Source organism: Archocentrus centrarchus, unplaced genomic scaffold (assembly GCF_007364275.1).
Source record: "Archocentrus centrarchus isolate MPI-CPG fArcCen1 unplaced genomic scaffold, fArcCen1 scaffold_72_ctg1, whole genome shotgun sequence".
In the NCBI taxonomy this organism is placed as follows: domain Eukaryota; kingdom Metazoa; phylum Chordata; class Actinopteri; order Cichliformes; family Cichlidae; genus Archocentrus; species Archocentrus centrarchus.
In genome coordinates this window covers 380,376-399,469 of record NW_022060287.1, presented here as the reverse complement: position 1 = coordinate 399,469, position 19,094 = coordinate 380,376, and the positions used below count along the sequence as shown (strand labels likewise).

Genomic DNA, 19,094 nt, shown 5'->3' with positions numbered 1-19,094 from the left:
ATAATACAACCTCCAAATTATACATTTTCTTATTGGAAATTTTAAGTGTGTATTCTTAAAAACACACACACATGCATGCACACATATACACAAACACAAAATATTTTTTCACTATTATTCATGTTTTGATCGTGTGGTTCTGTGGGTTCAACAAAGGTGTTAGATGGAAAATTTGACTTGTTCTGGTTTAGTTGTGGCTGAAGATACACACATCTGAGTGTTGAAAACACAGAATGAACATTAAACCACAACAACAGACTCAAAACAACAGAAACATCATTCAATGGCTGTGAACTGAAAAGCTTCAGTTCATCATGTGTTTAATTCTTTATTTCCTAAATCAATTAAAAAAAAACAAAAAAACAAAAACAAGAACACCAGCTGTGATGCCTGAAAAATTATATTCTTATGAAGTAACTTTATCTCAGCAATTTGTGAGTTTGTGTTCAGACTTTAAACCAGTCCGACCACTGATGTCCAGCTGATGCTTTTTAACTGGTCCCCCAGCACCTCAGACCAGAGCACTGACAGGACAAATACTTTGACACATTTTAAGTTTTGTCTTTTTCCTTTTGTTACAGAGAATCTAACCCAAAAACTATTTTCTGTTATTGGAAATTTTAATAAACAACTGGAAGCTTTGATTAGAGTCTTTTAAATTATCTTACTGTTGCTTTATGTTTTCAGTAACTTCACTGTTCTTTATATTTTATTAATTTTTGTCAGAGTCTGCTCTTGTTCCCATAAATATAAGAGCAGTTTTTTCTCACTTATTTTTGTCGTGTGGTTCTCTGGGTTTGACCAAGATGTCAGATGGAAGATTTGACTGGCTGTGGCTACTATAAACTGAACAGAAAAGCTTCAGTACAGGATGTGTTTAAACAAACATGCATTAAAATCTCTGTTAGCACTCTCATTTAGCGTAAATGAAATCTCCAGTCATAAGCAGTGTTTTCGAGCTGTGCTCTGTTGTTGAAATTGAGCAGAATAACATGAAACACAATTAGTTAATCTCTCTTTGCTTTTAATTGAGATATTTTGTAACAAGCAGACCGACACTAAACATAGCGGTGAACATTTTAACCAGTTAACTGTCCGAACCAAAATCACCTGAAAAAACTATGCCCTCTGGTTATTGTTGGCTCTGGTAAACCCATGTCGTTGCCAGTGTTGCCAGATCTTGCGATAGACACAAGCAACCAGCTCTATGAAAACAAGTCCAAAATAAGCCCAACTGGCAACCCACAACATTATGTAGACTGAGGCCACTTTTAAACAGTAGTATAGCTCATTTCTTTGTTTTGTCTCATTGTGTTTTGGATCAGTGAAACCCATGTTTCTTAGCCTCATAGAGGAGAAGGGTGCTCAGTTTTTTTTTGTGTGTTTCTCTATATTAGCATGTTGAATTAAATCAGCATGGTGAGCACATATTTCACACTTGCAAAACCTGCAGAATGCCTTTGAGTCTCCCACCAGGACCGCAGCTACTTTCTGAGGTGTACGAGGACACAATTTTAGCCCCCCCCCCCCCCCCCCCCCCCCCCCCCCCCCCCCAAAAAAAAAAAAAAAAACAAAACAAAAAAAAACACACACTCTCGCTCAAGGTTTACTGTGTTCGTGTGAGCAGATCTCACTTATTCATGGACTTATAAAATGCAAGACTTCTATTACAGGCTTTTATTTTCCATCAATCACAAACAAAAAAGAAATGGGTGTATGGGGGGGGGGGGGGGGGCGCCTAATCAGCACTGTGCCTCTGTTATTGATCATATCATATGCACAGCTGTTAAATACAGAAAATGCTGACCAGAGAAATAATTTCATATCCTTTTCAAAGCCCTGCTGGCTTTCGCCACAGATTGGAAGTTAAACACAGACACAGCTCTCTCAGATGACCTCTAATGACTGGTGTTTGGTTTATTTCAGCGTTTCATTTGTTCCTCAGCAAATCGGTTTGCCTGAAAATTAAAGTTACGCTTCATAACTGGATAGTTTTATTCAACATTAATGTCTCACTTAACATAGTTGGAAATTTATCATTCGCTGAGCTGTATTCCTTGATGTTGAAATGTGTTATGCTTGTTATAACAACTTATTTTGACTTAAAATTAAAACACATAAAGGAGCAAATGTTCCAGCTGCTTTTCCACAGCTGTGCTTCGCACTGTTACGGTTACTAGGCGATATGAGCTACGCAGATGTGAGGCCAGGTGACGCTGATATGAAGGCTAGCCGCTCACTTCTGGTCTTTGCGGGCTGTGAAGGACCTGGTTTACGTGGGCTGGGTCCTTTGCAGGATGTGGCCCCTGAATTTGGACACAGCTAGTCACAGCGCTATTTATTACACTAGCTGCAGAAAAGAGCTGGCTGAGCTGTCACCGAACTTTTGCAGCAGCTGTGGCCTAACTTCCGGTTCAAAAGCCAAAAGTGGCATCATCCAATCAGCGATTTCCCAGGTTTTCCCACTGGGACCTACCTCTTCTGTTTTGTTAATGTCATTGTGTTTTTGTTAATGTCGTTGTGTTTTTGTAATTTGTAATTGTGCTTAGTTAGTGTCGTTGTGTTTTTGTTAATGTTGTGTTTTTGTAATTTGTAAATGTGCTTAGTTAATGTCGTTGTGTTTTTGTTAATGTTGTTGTGTTTTTAAATTTGTAGTTGTGATTAGTGATTTGTTGATATGGTTTGCACTTCAGGGCCACCGTAATTCTGACCTAAAGTTCACCCTTGAGCGGTTCTGAATGATGGCTTTACAGCAGAAAGCCGCTCCAACTCTTGCCGGTACTGCGTACCGGCGCAGAACCTTTTAGTGATACACAGTACCGGACCGTACCAGCTTACTTTCACCCCTGCCTCTACATCAACGATGAGCGTGTGGAGAGGGTCCACACCTTCAGGTTTCTTGGTGTCCTTATCTCTGCTGATCTTTGTTGGTCAGATAACATCACAGCTGTTATCAAGAAGGCTCAGCAGTGACTTCACTTCCTGAGGGTCCTCAGGAAGAACAACTTGGACTCAAACCTGCTGCTGACCTTCTACCGCTCATCCATTGAGAGCCTGCTGACGTACTGTATCACTGTATGGTACGGCAGCTGCACTGAGGCAGACAGGGTCAGGCTTCAGAGGGTAGTCAAGACAGCACAAAGTATCGTGCGCTGCCCTTCCTCCTCCTTGATGGACATCTACACCTCCCGCTGCCTCAGCAGAGCCAGGAACATCATCAAGGACAGCTCACACCCTGGCTTTGACCTGTTTGACCTGCTGCCCTTCTTCACCAGATCAATCACCACCGTGAACTCACACACACACACACACACACACAAACACACACACACACACACACACACACACACACACACACACACACACACACACACACACACACACACACACACACACACACACTCTCCCTCTTTAACTGTGCATTATAATTTTTCTACTATGTATATATTTTTATACATTCTGTTTTATTTTTGGTATATTTTTTATGTATTTTCTTTTCTGGATATATTTGTATACATTGTTTTATTTCTGTATATTTTTTAGAAGTTCTATTTTTTATATTTAGAAAGTTTTACTTTACACTGGCACTGAACAGGAGCCCTCCAATCTCACTTTGCATTCTTTATAATGATAATAAAGGTATTCTATTCTATTCTAAAAAAAAAAAAAATGCATAAAATTATTGCACATGTCACGAGAAGATTCCAAACAGGCATTCTGTGGAATATAAAGCACAGAGTAAAGTGTTAAATAAAACACATGGGTTATGGCTGTTGGAGGAAATAATATTTGCAAAATATTCCCTTTTTGAAGCCACTGAGTCCAGGATGGTTTGACAGGAGAACCAAGAAATGAGCTCAGAGGAGATAAAGTCAGATGCACCACAGAGCTGAAGAAAAGCAGTAGAAAAATGAGCTCCAGTGGAAGGGTTAATAATCTGACAGTGCTGAACAGCAGTGCGAGTTTTAACTGCCATACATCGTCCCCTTAGAATTATAAGGTTCTATCTGTGTTCTGACCAGTTTTGAGATATTGAGCTTTAAAGTTTTTGCACTCTGTATCACAAAAATTACACATGGAGTGAGTCTCGTTCACACATGATTATGAAACACACCCTATATGTGTTCTAAATCAGTAATATCAAAATCCTATTAAATGGGCAAATGTTTTTTTTTTGAACAAGTAAAATGCAGATAGAACCTTATAATTCTAAGGGGACGTCATGTCAAACTAACAGTCAATAAAACAGGCAGATAATCTGACAATATAGAGTCAAATATTTCCAGGCTAGTTACAGGCAGACCGCATGAAAGAAGCAGGTTCAGTGTTTGTCTGTGCTTCCACTGCCGGGTACAGCCTGTACCAGGTTAAAACAGTCAAGAAGGCTTAAAAAGTCTTTTACCAGTGGCTTATCAGGACAACACACAAGTGTATTAAAATCCCCGACAAAAAGAACATGCACATCATTAGGTAAATCCCAGCTAAAAAATCAGAGAAGTCATTTATGAAGTTCTTGTTATATTTAGGGGGCCGGTAAACCACAGCAGAGAAAACTGGGTTAATGCGTCTCATCTCAGATGAGGTAAACTCAAAGCTCTACCCCTGGGCATACCTCTTCGAATATGAGCTGTTGCCTCTCTTTTCCAGTGATTTTATTAATATGGCAACTTGGGAAGTATCCCAGGCCAGCTCATCCAATTTCAGTGGTCCCAACTAGGAACCTCTGCCTCAAGCGTGACTCTGCCACCAGCAGTTCTTCCATAGCACTCCACTTCCTGGTCATAATTATAGGGGGTCACCAAGTTTTCTGTTGGCCAAAATTAAGTGGATTCAATCCTGTATAAAGCTCAATTAAAATTTAATTTCCCCCAAAATTACTGGGATGAGCAGGATCCAATGCAGGCTGTTTATTACACATATTGGTTACATAAGACACAGACAAAGACCAGGACACAGACAATCACAGAAATAAGACACTGATGCACACATGGAGAAGAAGAAGAAGAAGAAAGAAAAAAAAAGAAAAGGAAAGCAAAAAACAGGGAGAGATGCAGAGACAGGAAGAGAAGAGACAAAGAAATTGCCATGAGACAAAGAGTAGACGTCTCATTATATAAACTGATTGACTCCTCAAGCAAAATGAGAGTGAATATAACAGGCCTCAGTCTTAGACTACTAATCTAAAGCATACAGTGTTTATTAATCCAGTGTATCTGGCCACTACAATTGTCAATAAATAACTGTAAATACTAACACTAAATAATAATAAAATAAGAAATTCTCAACGCTATCTATAATCAAAAATCGATCATCACTTCAAAGGAAGATGCATCTGGACAAATCACACAAAACCACATTGCAATAAATGAAAGTTTTACACAATATTATTCAAAATTATGTACTGCTCAAAAAATTAAAGGAACGTTTCTGTTGGCAGACTGCAGGATGACCCATCTACCTGCATAGAGCATTTGTTGCCAGATGGGGGCAGTGTCCAAAGTATCTTATTCAAGTGGTATGCTTGTGCTGTTGTTGGGCCATCAGTCAGCCGTGGAGAGGAGCTGAACAGTGTTTAAAAATGATGGAAAGTGTCCACTTTCACTGTATTTCCTTATCTTTGATGTGTTTTTATTTTTCAAACCTCTCCCATTACCTGTGAGGTCCACTGGCATATCGCATACAAAGAGATTAAAGGGGCAAAACCATATAATTGCTGTATCATTTAAAGCACTATAATCAGGGGTTACAATGAGCCAGAATAAGGCCAGATGTCTGTAAGTTCTACTCATGGTACCTCCAAAATCTCCTCCATAGAGTTACTTTTACTTTCTTACGTTGAATACATTTCAGAGCCTGTACTTTATTATTTTTACTTAAGTAAAAAAGTTAAATCAGTACTTCAGCCTTTACCAGAGTTTTTAACACACGTATATGTACTTCTACTTAAGTACAGAACATCTGTACTTTTGCCACCTCCCCTTAGGCAGTATTATTACAAAGTATTGCAAACATTTTCATTGTTATTCAGATGATACTCAGCTTTATCTATCTATGAAGCCAGATGACACACATCTATCTCTTAAAGACATAAAGGCCTGAGATGACCTCTAATTTCCTGTTTCTGAATTCAGATAAAACTGAATTAAAACAGGAAGCAGGAAATCTGATAACAGTGGAATACATGTAATTATAAAATAAGTTATTGTAGTTGATAATGTATTAGGCAAGAACATTTTTAGTAAATAGGAAATCAATATTAAAGAAAAAACAATAAAATAATTCTGTGAAACACAACAGATTTGGCTTGATAATTATTAATCATCGAAATCATTCGCTAGATGTTGAGCAGCAAACTTCAGATAATCACGAATGTAAGGGTTATACTGGTTAGGTGGTGTATACAGTCAGGCCTAAGTCTTCGGTAAGAAAGACTGCAGCAACCCAGGAGTGCAATGGAACAGTCTTTAATAACGTCTCACAAGTGAATCACAGGGAAGGCACCGCATTGGTAACAGGTAGGTGACTGGTTAGTTAAAGATGTGTGGTTTCTGAAAAAGCATGAACAACAATTCACTAATTAACAGTATAAACAAGCAGGATAATAACAATCACCTCAATTTCCGCTGAGTGTAACACACGCACTATTATATAACATCCACAAGAGGTCGCCATAGACCACAAATAGACATACAGAAACTCAAACTTATCAGGATGGTCTCTGGAGCTTGAAAAAGGCGACTGGACTTCTTTTTGTTTCTTGAAGACGTTTCACCTCTCATCCGAAAGGCTTCTTCAGTTCTCAACCAAATGGTGGAGAGACCCAGGTATTTAAACCCCTGTGGGCGTAGTCCCCTGGAGGTGGTTATGACCCTCTATTGATCATGTGCTGAACACATGTGCCCAGGTGTGAAAGGGGCGTGGGTCATATTTAATCAGTGGTTTCAGTTGAAACCAATTTAGGACTCCGCTCCATTGTTTCCTGTGGCCTATTGAGGTCACTGGAACAAAGGTGTGAATGGGGGTTGAGACGTCTGGGAAGGGAGCTCAGGACAGCACTGTAAGCGGGGGAAAGTTGGTGACGTAATCCACCTCCTCTGTTCAATGATGGTTGTTCACAGTGGACATAGATTTCAAGCTCCAGAGACTACTATGACCTGGATAACTGAGAATCTACACAGACAACTTATCAGGATGTTAATAACAACAAAGTGAGACAAATAAAATACGGTTCTGATATAAACAGTCTCGCGGTACAGTTTAACATAACTGGGTGCCGTCAGTATCGAACAGTCCGGCTGCAGTAGCAACATACAGGCTAACCGGATGTAGCTTAACCTGCTACCGAGCTACGACGGACATTCGGGTAATGAAATATATGTGCAAGATACACACCCAGTTGTCCAGCTGTCATATTGCGTAACCCGACAAACAATGACACTTACGGCTTCATGAACGCACACCCAGTCCTCCGAAACTGTCCTTTTACTGTGATGCTCGTTCGCCGCTTTATTAGGTACGCCGATCTGCCGTGCAGGGTGTAAACAGTGAGCACCGTGATCTCGCAGTTGCGATGTTCACTCTCGCGCTAACCTCCGAAGCAGGGAGATTTGGCACAGCCGCCCCCAAATTCAAGTAATGAATTTGTAAAGCCCTCAAATATCCCCGAAGAATCCAATGACCCATCAGTTCTCAGGCATCTTAGGTAGTGGGATCAACTTAGCCACTGGGCGTAGATACTTAGATCCCTTAATGTCTACCTCGGCGGTACGTATCTTGCCGTCATCACTAGGGATCACCTTTGTGACACGGCCGACCGGCCAGGATGCCCTCGGGAGCTGTGGATCGATAATCAGAACCACTTGGTCAAGCGTGAGATTGGGAGCACTGTTGTACCATTTCCTGCGAGGCTGGAGATTAGGTAGGTAGTGGCGAATAAATCGAACCCAGAAGTGGTCAGCCAGCACCTGGCTATGTTTCCACTGCCGTCGCCCTAACAAGTCACCATCACCGTACACCACTTGTGGTAAGGATGCATTACGCCGCCCCATCAACAACAGATTCGGAGTTATGGGGTCAGGGTCTGCGATGTCCGAGGTTGCGTAGCCGAGAGGTTTGGAGTTGAGAATACCCTCCACCTCTACGAGCCTAGTCAGCAGGACCTCTCCTAAGACAATTTGGTCCCTAAGGACCACTTGCAGGGCAGATTTGACACATTTAATCTCCCTCTCCCACGTACCCCCAAAGTGGGGAGCTAGTGGGGGGTTGAATTTGAAATCGATGCTCTGGGCGGCAAGTTGTCTTTGCAGCTCTGGCTCCATCGCCGCAAAGGCCTGCTGGAGCTCCTTATCTCCCCCTCTGAAGTTTGTGCCCCGGTCACACAGGATCTCGAAGGGTTTCCCTCTTCTGGCGACAAAACGTCGCAAGGCAAGCAAGAACGAATCAGTGTCCATGCCACACAAAAGGTCTAAGTGTACGCACTTAGTGGTGAGACACTTAAATATGATTCCCCATCTCTTCTCGTGTCTGCGGCCGACCTTTATGGTGTATGGGCCGAAACAGTCAACCCCTGTAGACCAGTAGGGCGGTTGGTTGATACGCAACCGTGCCATAGGCAAGTCTGCCATCGGAGGAACAATCGGCTTGCTGCGCCACTTCCGGCACTCCACGCAGCTCTGCTGGTGTTTTTTGACAGCCTGTCGTCCTTGTAGTATCCAATATGTCCTTCTTATTTCAGCAAATATGCGGTCAGGACCGGCATGTAGCAAACGATTATCATAATCCTGCACTAACAGCTTCGTGACAGGATGGTCTGGTGCTAGGACAATGGGTGGATTGCATCCCCCTCCAGATTAGCTGCCTTACGCAGTCTACCTCCTACCCTGATCAACCCGACAGCATTATCCAACATCGGTGACAGCTGCAGCAATCGGCTGTTCGAGTGAACCGGTTTCCCTGCCTGCAATGCTGTCACCTCTGTCAGAAAGCTCTCTCTTTGGGACTGCTTCAAGAGGGCCAGCTCTGCTTCGATTCGCTCTGAAGCAGTTGGAAGGGTGTCGGCCGCCCCGTGCAGATCCTGGCAGATAGCCTGCACCAATTCAGACCACGAGCTGAACTGAGTCAGATCTAGCTCAGGGGGGTCATCTGCAGAAAGATTACCACAGAAGACCGTGCTGCGAGTCTCCTCTGTTCGAGTAGAGTGCAAAAGAGGACAGACAGGCCAACTAGCTGGAGGCTGGTGAAGGAACACTGGGCCGTTGGACCAGCGGTCTGAGCTGGTCAACTCCCCCAGGGACCTCCCCCGGGTGATATCATCGGCTGGATTCTCTTCAGAAGGGACATACCTCCAGCTATTAGCTCCAACAAGCTCTTGGATCTCTGCAATTCGTGTCCCTACGAACACCTTGTATTGCTGAGATTCTGACTGAATCCAATGCAAGACGGCAGTCGAATCAGTCCATAGGATTATTTCCCGCAGCGGCAGAGTCAGCTCTGTACGCAGGACGTTAGCCAACTGTGCTCCAGCTAATGCAGCACATAACTCCAAACGAGGAATGGAGAGCTGTCGCTTCAGTGCCACGTGAGAGCGGGCCATCACAAAGGCCACAAGAACCTCATCACCATCAGTTAGCATTCTCAAATAGGCCACAGCGCCGTAGGCCCTCTCCGAGGCATCGGAGAAGATGTGCAGATCAACAGATGTTGCTGTTGAGACTGGGGGTGCATAACACCTAGGCAAGCTGATGGTGGGTAAAAGTGGCAACTCCCGTTCCCAAGCTAACCAAGCTGGACGGAGCTCATCTGGGATTGGCTCGTCCCATCCCTGATTCCTTTGCCAGAGTGCCTGAACAAGGATTTTGGCTCGTGTGGTGAAGGGGATGATGTAACCTAGCGGGTCATACTGACTCGCCAGTACCCTGTACACATATCTCAGCGTGGGCTCGCCAGCTGGGATAGCACGGTACCTGTAGCCCAGTGTGTCTGGGCCGCAGCGCCACAGGAGGCCAAGGGAGGACTCCTGGGGTTCAGTCTTGCTAGCAGTTAGCCATAACTCACAACCTGCCGATCTGGCTTCAGTGGGCAGGTGAGCAATGACCGCTGGTACATTGCTCGCCCACTGCCTCATGTCAAAGCCTCTGCGGGCCAGGAGGTCCCGCATCTTGTCTATCAGCTGTCGCGCCTGGTCTTGAGACTGCAGAGACTGTAAACAGTTATCCACATAGAACGCGTGCAGCACAGAGTATAGTACTTCTTCATTACCCACGCTGTGGTCCTTCACATGACGCTGTAAGGCGTAAGTGGCACAGCATGGGCTGCACGTGGTTCCGAATGGCAGTACCCGCCACTCATACACATCTGGGCGGCGCTCCCGTTCCCCGTCACGCCACAGGAAACGCAGCAAGGGGCAATCTTCCGGGAGGAGCCGCACCTGGTGGAACATGCCGCGTATATCCCCACTGATAGCGACAGCATGTTCTCGGAATCGCAACAACACTCCGAGCAGGGTGGAGCCGAGGACAGGCCCAGGCTGCAAACCATGGTTCAGGGATATCTGCCTGTAGTTGAAAGAGCAGTTGAAAACAACTCTGGCCTTATTGTTGTGGTACACCATATGGTGAGGGATGAACCACGATTCACCGGAACGGCTCACTTCCTCTTCACTGACCTTCATGGCGTAGCCTGCTCTCTCTAATTTGTGAATCTCCTCATTGTACACAACCAGTTGCTCTGGGTTACTGTATAGGCGACGCTCCGTAGCTCGGAGGAGCAGCATCACAGCAGTGAGGGGTGCACGAAGAGAGGGAGCATTCTTCCTCCGTAAGAGTGGAGTGGCATAACGGGACACCCCATCAACGGTGACGCGAACAGTTTTCTGTTCCAGTAACTCTAGGGCAGCTTTATCCTCTCCTGATCGGGTCACCTCCTTACTGTTATGGAAGGGTAGGATGTCGAGCTGCCAGAGTCTCTGAACGTTTTGCTGCAGTTCTTCCAAAGGCGAGAGCGTCGCCAAGTGTAGGCAGATATTCTCACCAGAGGGTGGTGGCAGGAGGTTGACTGGTCCCTGTAAGGTCCAGCCCAAGGCCGTACGAACCGCTACCGGGCCCCCGCTGGGACCAACTAGTATGGGCCGAGTGGGTATTATCAGGTGAACATTGTCAGACCCGATAAGTACCGTGGGCCTGACGTTATGAAAGGATCTCAGTGGGATGCCTCTTAAGTGTCTATATCGCTTGACTAGGGGTTCGGCTGCACATGACTGCTCTGCCAGGGTTAGTTCCTCGGCAGTAAAAGCCTGCTGTATATTATACTTCGCTCCTCCTCTCATCAAGGCGGACACCCTGAAGGATACAGAGGCTCCTTGCAGGTGCACTATTTCTTGCCTAATGGTTCTCAGTGACAGAACCTCCTCAGTTCCTACAAGGCCGAGATGACGAGCAGCAGTGGGGAGGATGATTGTTCGTTCTGAGCCGTCATCCAAGACTGCGTATGTGTCTAAAGTTTTCTCCCCATTTTGGAGTCGAACCGGGACCACCTTAAGCATCACCCTCGCTGAGTGACTAGCTTGGCCCAGGAATACCATGCTGGCAGTTGTAGTGACGGCTTGACTACTCTCGGGTGGGACTACGTCGTGCAGTACGAGTAGATGTTGCCCTCCACATGTAGCACAGGGCTTTCTCAAAGTGCAGTTGTCAGGCGAATGTCCTCTCCCACATTTCCAACATCGTTTCTTGTCCATTATCCAACTGGCGCGGGCAGTACTGTTGAGCTTTGCGAAGTCCACACAGGTGTTGAGGTAGTGCTCCTGAGTATTACAATAAGGGCAGAAAGGTTTGAACCAGTCTCGCTTCTTAGTCTGGGGTGTCGGATCAGGACCGGCCGCAGGCTTAGGGAACTTAGCTCCCTGCTGACTACCAAGCAGAATAGTGGCAGGTTTAGCTCTTGACTGCTTTATGGCCCTCTGTTCCTTGCTGTCAATATGGGCCGGTACGGATGGAAGTGCTGCTGTTATCTGACGGGACACTTGCATAGTCTGCACCTTTCTCTCGAGCCAATCAGCAAGGTCTGGGAGAGTGTATGTACGACCGCTGCCACTCTGGATAATCCCCCGGCTGAAACAATGTTCCGCGAAGGCATCTCGATAGGGCAAGGGCAACTTGGTGAGTAGGGTGTCCACATGAGACCCACACCTCAGCTCCGCAGATGACGGGCCGTCCATTGTACTCAACATTCCCACCAATGTTCCTACCGCAGTAGCAAAGTCCTCAAATCCTTGGTAATCACCAGGCCTAACCGCTGGGGAGTTCAGGATAGTCTTGAGTTCTCCCTGCACAAGCTGTCTGGGCTGGCCGTATCTCTGTGTGAGGGCTTGCATGGCGCTGGTATATGGAGTCGGACTATTGACGTACCGCTTCGCCACTTGCAGTGCAGAAGGGAAGGCGAGATGGTCAAGGAGAATCTGATACTTGTAATCCTCACTTAAATGCCTGTGGGGACCAAGTAAGCTGTCCAAACCTTTTCGGAGCATGAGAAAATCACTTTCTTTCCCGGAGCTGAACACAGCCAGTTTGGGCTTAGGGATGCCGAACGAGGAGGCTATTGCCATCTCCAGCATACTGGGGAGATGGGCGCCCTCTGTCTGGCGATGGTCTGCAAAGAAGTTGCCTGGAGGAGAAGGTGGTCGTGGCGGAGGCAGAGGGTACTGAGCAGGAAAAGAAGGTGGAGCGGGCTGCCAGTACGAGGGGGGTACACTGTACTGTTGGTGTTGCTGGGCAGACACAGGCTGTGATGGCAAATCACGAGGCTCCAGAGCTCCAGGCAGCCTAGGTAGCTGTGTAGCAGGAGAGCCCGGTGGAGAGGTCACTGCAGAAGGGGGTGATGCCTGTGACGCGGGAGGCGAGTCCACGGGCGGAGGCGAGAGATCCAATGGAGTAGAAGCTACAGCAGTCTGCCGCAGCCCCACTGCAGGTGTCAGCGATGTAGCTGAAACAGGGGCATCAGCCGGCCCCCATGGTGCATCTAGGGGCAATGCTGCAGGCGAGGTCTGATGATGAGGAGAAGATGGATTCCTTGTGGCCGCTCTCAGACAGGGAGGCTGTGTGGGTACCCCCGTTCCAAGTGAGGAAGACTGCTATAATGAGGTTGGAGTGTAGCAGGCTGGTACTGGGGATAGTAGGGGGGAGCACTCTGTGCCTGTGAAGACAATTTCACCTGATCCATTTACACTTCCAGTTCTTTCATCTGCTGCTGCATCATCTGCCAACGGGCTTCCAACTGCTGCCATCTGTCCTCAGGACTCCTAATAGCATACTGACTTGCCACAGGATCATTCAGGATTCGGTGGTGGCTGGATGGAACTACGTAAGTTGGTCTTGGTGGAGATGCCGCACCTACTGCTGGATTAGGAAGCGGATGATGTGGGTAGCTGAGTTTGTAGTCCTCCAGATGTCCCGGAATGCGTCGCACCCGGCTGGGACGGAGACTACGTGCTTGCTGTCCATCATCAAATTCTCTGGGTGTAGCCATAGCGCCGCCTGTATACATCCGGCTCGAAGGACCACTTGTAAGGGTTATACTGGTTAGGTGGTGTATACAGTCAGGCCTAAGTCTTCGGTAAGAAAGACTGCAGCAACCCAGGAGTGCAATGGAACAGTCTTTAATAACGTCTCACAAGTGAATCACAGGGAAGGCACCGCATTGGTAACAGGTAGGTGACTGGTTAGTTAAAGATGTGTGGTTTCTGAAAAAGCATGAACAACAATTCACTAATTAACAGTATAAACAAGCAGGATAATAACAATCACCTCAATTTCCGCTGAGTGTAACACACGCACTATTATATAACATCCACAAGAGGTCGCCATAGACCACAAATAGACATACAGAAACTCAAACTTATCCGGATGTTAATAACAACAAAGTGAGACAAATAAAATACGGTTCTGATATAAACAGTCTCGCGGTACAGTTTAACATAACTGGGTGCCGTCAGTATCGAACAGTCCGGCTGCAGTAGCAACATACAGGCTAACCGGATGTAGCTTAACCTGCTACCGAGCTACGACGGACATTCGGGTAATGAAATATATGTGCAAGATACACACCCAGTTGTCCAGCTGTCATATTGCGTAACCCGACAAACAATGACACTTACGGCTTCATGAACGCACACCCAGTCCTCCGAAACTGTCCTTTTACCGTGATGCTCGTTCGCCGCTTTATTAGGTACGCCGATCTGCCGTGCAGGGTGTGAACAGTGAGCACCGTGATCTCGCAGTTGCGATGTTCACTCTCGCGCTAACCTCCGAAGCAGGGAGATTTGGCACAACGAATCAAGGACATGTTTTAATGTTTTCCTCAGGTACCAAATTCCACTTTAAGTCCTGCTCATAAATAATGTAAATTTGCATTGTTAACTCTTGTCAGTCCTCTGAGCATCTGTCACTCTGAATGTTGAATTAGACGCTAAGAATCAGGAAGAAGCAGCAGGTTACTCAGGGTTCAGTTTTGAACACATTTCATGTTTGTCTTTTTAGTAGTAGGCGGATGCGAATGCTGGTTTTTGCTATTTTTCTTTACGTGTCAAATTAAACAACAAGAACCAGCAAAATAAGAGTTAACAGACCAACTATGACTCCAGGTACACACTCCTTCCCTCCTTTGACTGTGAGTCCTCCTGTTGGACCTGCAGGTAGAAACAGGTGTGAGGTGTCAGCTGTCAGGTAGGTGATGAGTGAAGAACAGAACAGAATCCATTTCCTCTTCAAACTGCTGTCAGACATTATCTACTGCACTCTGATCACATCACTCAGACCAGCTGAGAGAGAGAGAGAGTGTGTGTGCGTGTGTGTGTGTGTGTGTGTGTGTGTGTGTGTGTGTGTGTGTGTGTGTGTGTGTGTGTGTGTGTGTGTGTGTGTGTGTGTGGTTATCTGGAGCAGACTGGCAGGTGTAATATGCCTCAGTGAGTCCATAGATGTGCGACAGCCTCTTGCTGTCTCTGCAGCTGCTTTACTGTTGGTTCTGCTGTTCTGTGAATGAGGGTTGGACTGTTCCTCTCTATCAGCTGTTACTGCAGCCCAACAAGCTGTGAGAGCAACACTATCAGCACTCCTGCATCAGCAACAACAACTGCAGACCACAACTGCACTTCAGCAAGTTTAATTTGTGATTCTGTTTGTGTGTCCTCAGTTTCCCAGCATGCCCTGGCTGTGGTGGTGGAGGTGAATAAGGAGGAAAAGTCTGTCCTGCTGCCCTGTCAGTACTCAGGCTTTGTACCCGAGGACCTCACTGTGATGTGGACTCGCAGTGATCTTGATCCCAAATCTGTGCACCTCCAACAAGAAGGCGTAGATGATCTTAAAGGGCAGAACCAGCGTTACAGCGGGCGCACGTCACTGAGGCCTGATGCTCTGGATACTGGAGACTTCAGCCTCACTCTGAGAACACCACAGCTGACTGACAGCGGCAACTACACCTGCTCCATTACTGATGGAACATTAGAACGGAGACTGGGAGACCTACAGCTGCAGGTCAAAGGTCAGCAACAAACCCAAACACCTGCTGTACTCACAGACCAAAGTCAGTGCTGTAGACCAGTGGTTCCCAAAGTCAAAACTGCTGCAGCCCACTTAAAAAAACAGAAGATTTCATGAAAATTTGATTCAAAAACTCAAACAATACAGGCTGTCGCTATAAACTGTTAATAATACCCAGTCATTTGTACTAATGCCAACATGTGACCCACCTGCTGCTGGGACACAAACTTCAATACACGAGCAGTAAATTTAGGACAGAGTAATGAGTAATATCACAAACTAACAGCCTCCTGTTACCAGCTTTAATTCACTTTTTATATGAATAAATACCTTTATATAAATATGTAACTCTGCGTTATTTCTGTGGCCCCCACTGCAGTACCTTCACAGCCCACTAAGGGGCTGCAGCCCAGACTTTGAGAACCACTTCTGTAGACAAAGGTCAGAGGTCAAACTGAAGGGAAGATTTCCTATATATTTCTGATACACCTGATGAAATCAGCAGCAACATCTAACACATTTAGAGTAAAAAGAGGTGAATTAAAAGAAACAGTGCATTATGGGAACCCCCAGCAGCCTAGGCCCATAGCAGCATAACTAAGGGATGGTTCAGGGTCACCTGAGACCCAGAGAAAAAAAAGTTTTTGAATTTCAATTTTTTTTACACTACATGACTCTTTGGTGTGAAAAAACATCACTACAATTGAAAAAATTTCAAAACATGTTTTTATTTATTTTTTAGAGTATGTCCTTTGGAGAGGACATCGGGACTCTCTTGTGGCAAATATGAACACATTTCGAGGCATACATTTACCTCTGAACTCTGACAATCTTTAGTGCTGTAAATTTCAAATGGCTACACCATTCAAGCCAGTGGTTCAGATTTCCAGGGACCTCATTCAGCTTATCAAAAGCAAGCTGATTAGTGTAGTTTAATCAGGTGTGTTAGTTCTGTTTTGGTTTGTGGTAGTCCATAAAGCAGTTCTTCTTCTTTGAGATGCAGAGGTACATGTTGCATTTGATGCACTTTATGTAGGTTTTTCCAGTGCACCCTTCTGCTCTGCACCTGGAACTATTAGGATTGTCCATCATCTGTGGCAAATGGACAGCTCCATACTTTCTCACTTCCTTATCTGGCTGGGGCCTCCTTCTCTTCTGTGATGGAACGTACTCCTCATCATTCGACGCATCAGATTCAATTGGATTAGGTTGGCCTGACTGCCCCTGGGCAATCAGTTCCTCACCTAAGAGCAGTTTGAAGTCATGGTATTGGAGAGTTTTCTTCATAGGTCGTGCCAAAGCTTGGCTGTCTTCCTTATACTGTAACCAGGAGTTGGTGATAGCCAGATCGAAGAAGTGTAGGATTGTGCGTACAGTCCACTTCCTTGTGCGGTTAGCCATTCTATAAAAACTAAGCATTCTATCACACATATCAACCCCACCCATGTTGGTGTTGTACTCTGCCACCACTGCAGGTCTGGACACTTGAACATGCCTTTTGTCTTTCAGTGACCATCTGGTCCGGGTATCCTGGGGCTCTATTCCATGCACTGTTGATGCCATGAGTACAGGTTTATTGTCAACCCATTTTGTCACAGCCAGCTCAGGATGTTTCCTTGTCACCATTACAGAGGAGCCTCTTCCTTGTTTCAACAACTCTTTATCAGATGTAATGTTACAATCCTTTGGGAGTCTATTTTTCATCAATGTTCCACTTGCAGGCAGACCCATTTCTAGCAATTTATCCAGTAGTTTTATTGAGGTGAAATACCTAGACAGACAGACACAAACACAAAAAATAAAAAATAAGTGTCATTTGTTTACAGAGAATCATCATCAACAGCACCACAATTGACGTTTATACCTGTCAAAGTACAGGTGAGTTCCCCTGGGAATGGACTCAGTCAACCGAAGAACTGCATTTGCTCCTATTCCAAGTCCTGTGTCTCTGCCGACAAAGGTGTTTTTTCCTTGGTAGACTTCAAAATCCAATACAATTCCAGTTGGAGTAGCGAGAACAAACACCTTCAATCCGGTTGGATTTGGCTTGCCAGGAACGAATTGACGGACTGGACATCGACCAGTAAAGGGAATCATTTGTTCATCAATGGAAACATTTCCTGGCCTGGGTAGGTTTAGGCAACCTTGTTGCACCTTCTTCAAAAGTGGACTGACTCTCCAAAGCATATTGAGCTTCCTCTCTTCTTCAGTTACATCAAGATCATTAGTGATTTTCAAAGAACATCTGATCTTGAAAAAGCGATCCCTTGTCATCGACTCAGCAACTATTGGCACTCTTGTTTTTTTGGCCCAATACATTTTGATTTTTGGGTAACCAAGGCATGCCATGTACACTGAGACTCCAAACCAGGTCTTAATCTCCTCAGGTGTTGTATTCAGACTTGAGCCTGACACCTGAATCTGTCTCTGGTTTGTGCAAAAGGACATGTCCTCAAAAACTTTGTTGTCAATGTACTGCTCAAAGTATTTTGATGGTGGCCAGTCTACACGGTTTGGGGCAGTACAGACAACCTCTCCGGAGTCTTCCAGCACAGGCAGGAATCTTAAGAGACAGACAAATACATTAAATAATTATGTCCTCTAAAAGTGATAGTTCATCCAAAAAATACTCTTATCTGTCTAAGCTTATCTACTCTTGTCTCAGAAGCCTACGTGTTAGTTTTGGTCCAAAGTGGGCGACGGGCCCGTGCATCCTCAACTTCACTCTCCTCTTCCTCACTTGATGCCTCATCCTCTGAACTCCCGACCTCAAAATCACCGTCAATCTGTCCCTCTTGGTCCTCCTCATCTGACAAATCTATGTCTGAGTCTCCATCAATAATCCTGTTTAGGATTTTCTCTGCCTCAGTCAGTGAGCTGATTTCTATTAAAACAGGTTAAAAAAATAAAAAGCAAATCCTGATGTCCTCTATGGAGGACACACATAAACAGGTTATGTTTTATCCCAACAAATAATTAAACTGCTCTGAAAATCCACCTAACTATTCCTTAGATGTTCATTTACTAGAAGCAATCTGAATATTAAACTCACAAAGCTCATAATTAGAAAATAATATACTTACCTTTCTTCTTTCGATAAAATGTGCTCACAGGGATGGCAGCCATTGTGAAGAATCAGAAAGAAAATTCCAGAAAAGCCCCACCCCCACACATGTCATATCATTGGAAAGCCCAGGATGTCCTCTCTAAGGACCAACAGGATTTAACACAGTGGCATGTATAGTTTCAGAGTTATGAACAAAAAACCTATGTACTCCACAGAGGACAAAAATGCATTGCTGGGTCTCAGGAGGATTTATTAATGCTGATAATTGTGATCGTTCACAATTATCAGCATTTTCCAAATTGTACAAAGTAGGGATGTTCCTGGTGACTAATTTAATATTCGACTAAACAAGGGAAAAAATTAGACTAACCAACTAGTCTCAGATATAAAATTAATTTTTTTGCCTGTTTAATGTAAAAAATTGTCAAAACAAAGGTATCTGAAACCATTAATTGTGTTCTTCTATGATCAACTGCACTTTAAATACTGCTTAACTG

General features: G+C 45.0%; 1 protein-coding gene across 1 annotated transcript; it reads right to left on the bottom strand.

The window, feature by feature from the left end:
- Nucleotides 1-16,238: 16,238 nt before the first annotated feature.
- Nucleotides 16,239-18,796, bottom strand: LOC115777770 (piggyBac transposable element-derived protein 3-like). Its single transcript, XM_030725758.1, has 4 exons — nucleotides 18,614-18,796; nucleotides 18,204-18,414; nucleotides 17,395-18,093; nucleotides 16,239-17,301 (listed from the first exon to the last, which is right to left on the bottom strand). The coding sequence occupies exons 1-4, from the start codon at nucleotides 18,654-18,656 to the stop codon at nucleotides 16,476-16,478; spliced, it is 1,779 nt and encodes a 592-aa protein (XP_030581618.1). The 5' UTR covers nucleotides 18,657-18,796; the 3' UTR covers nucleotides 16,239-16,475.
- Nucleotides 18,797-19,094: the final 298 nt, after the last annotated feature.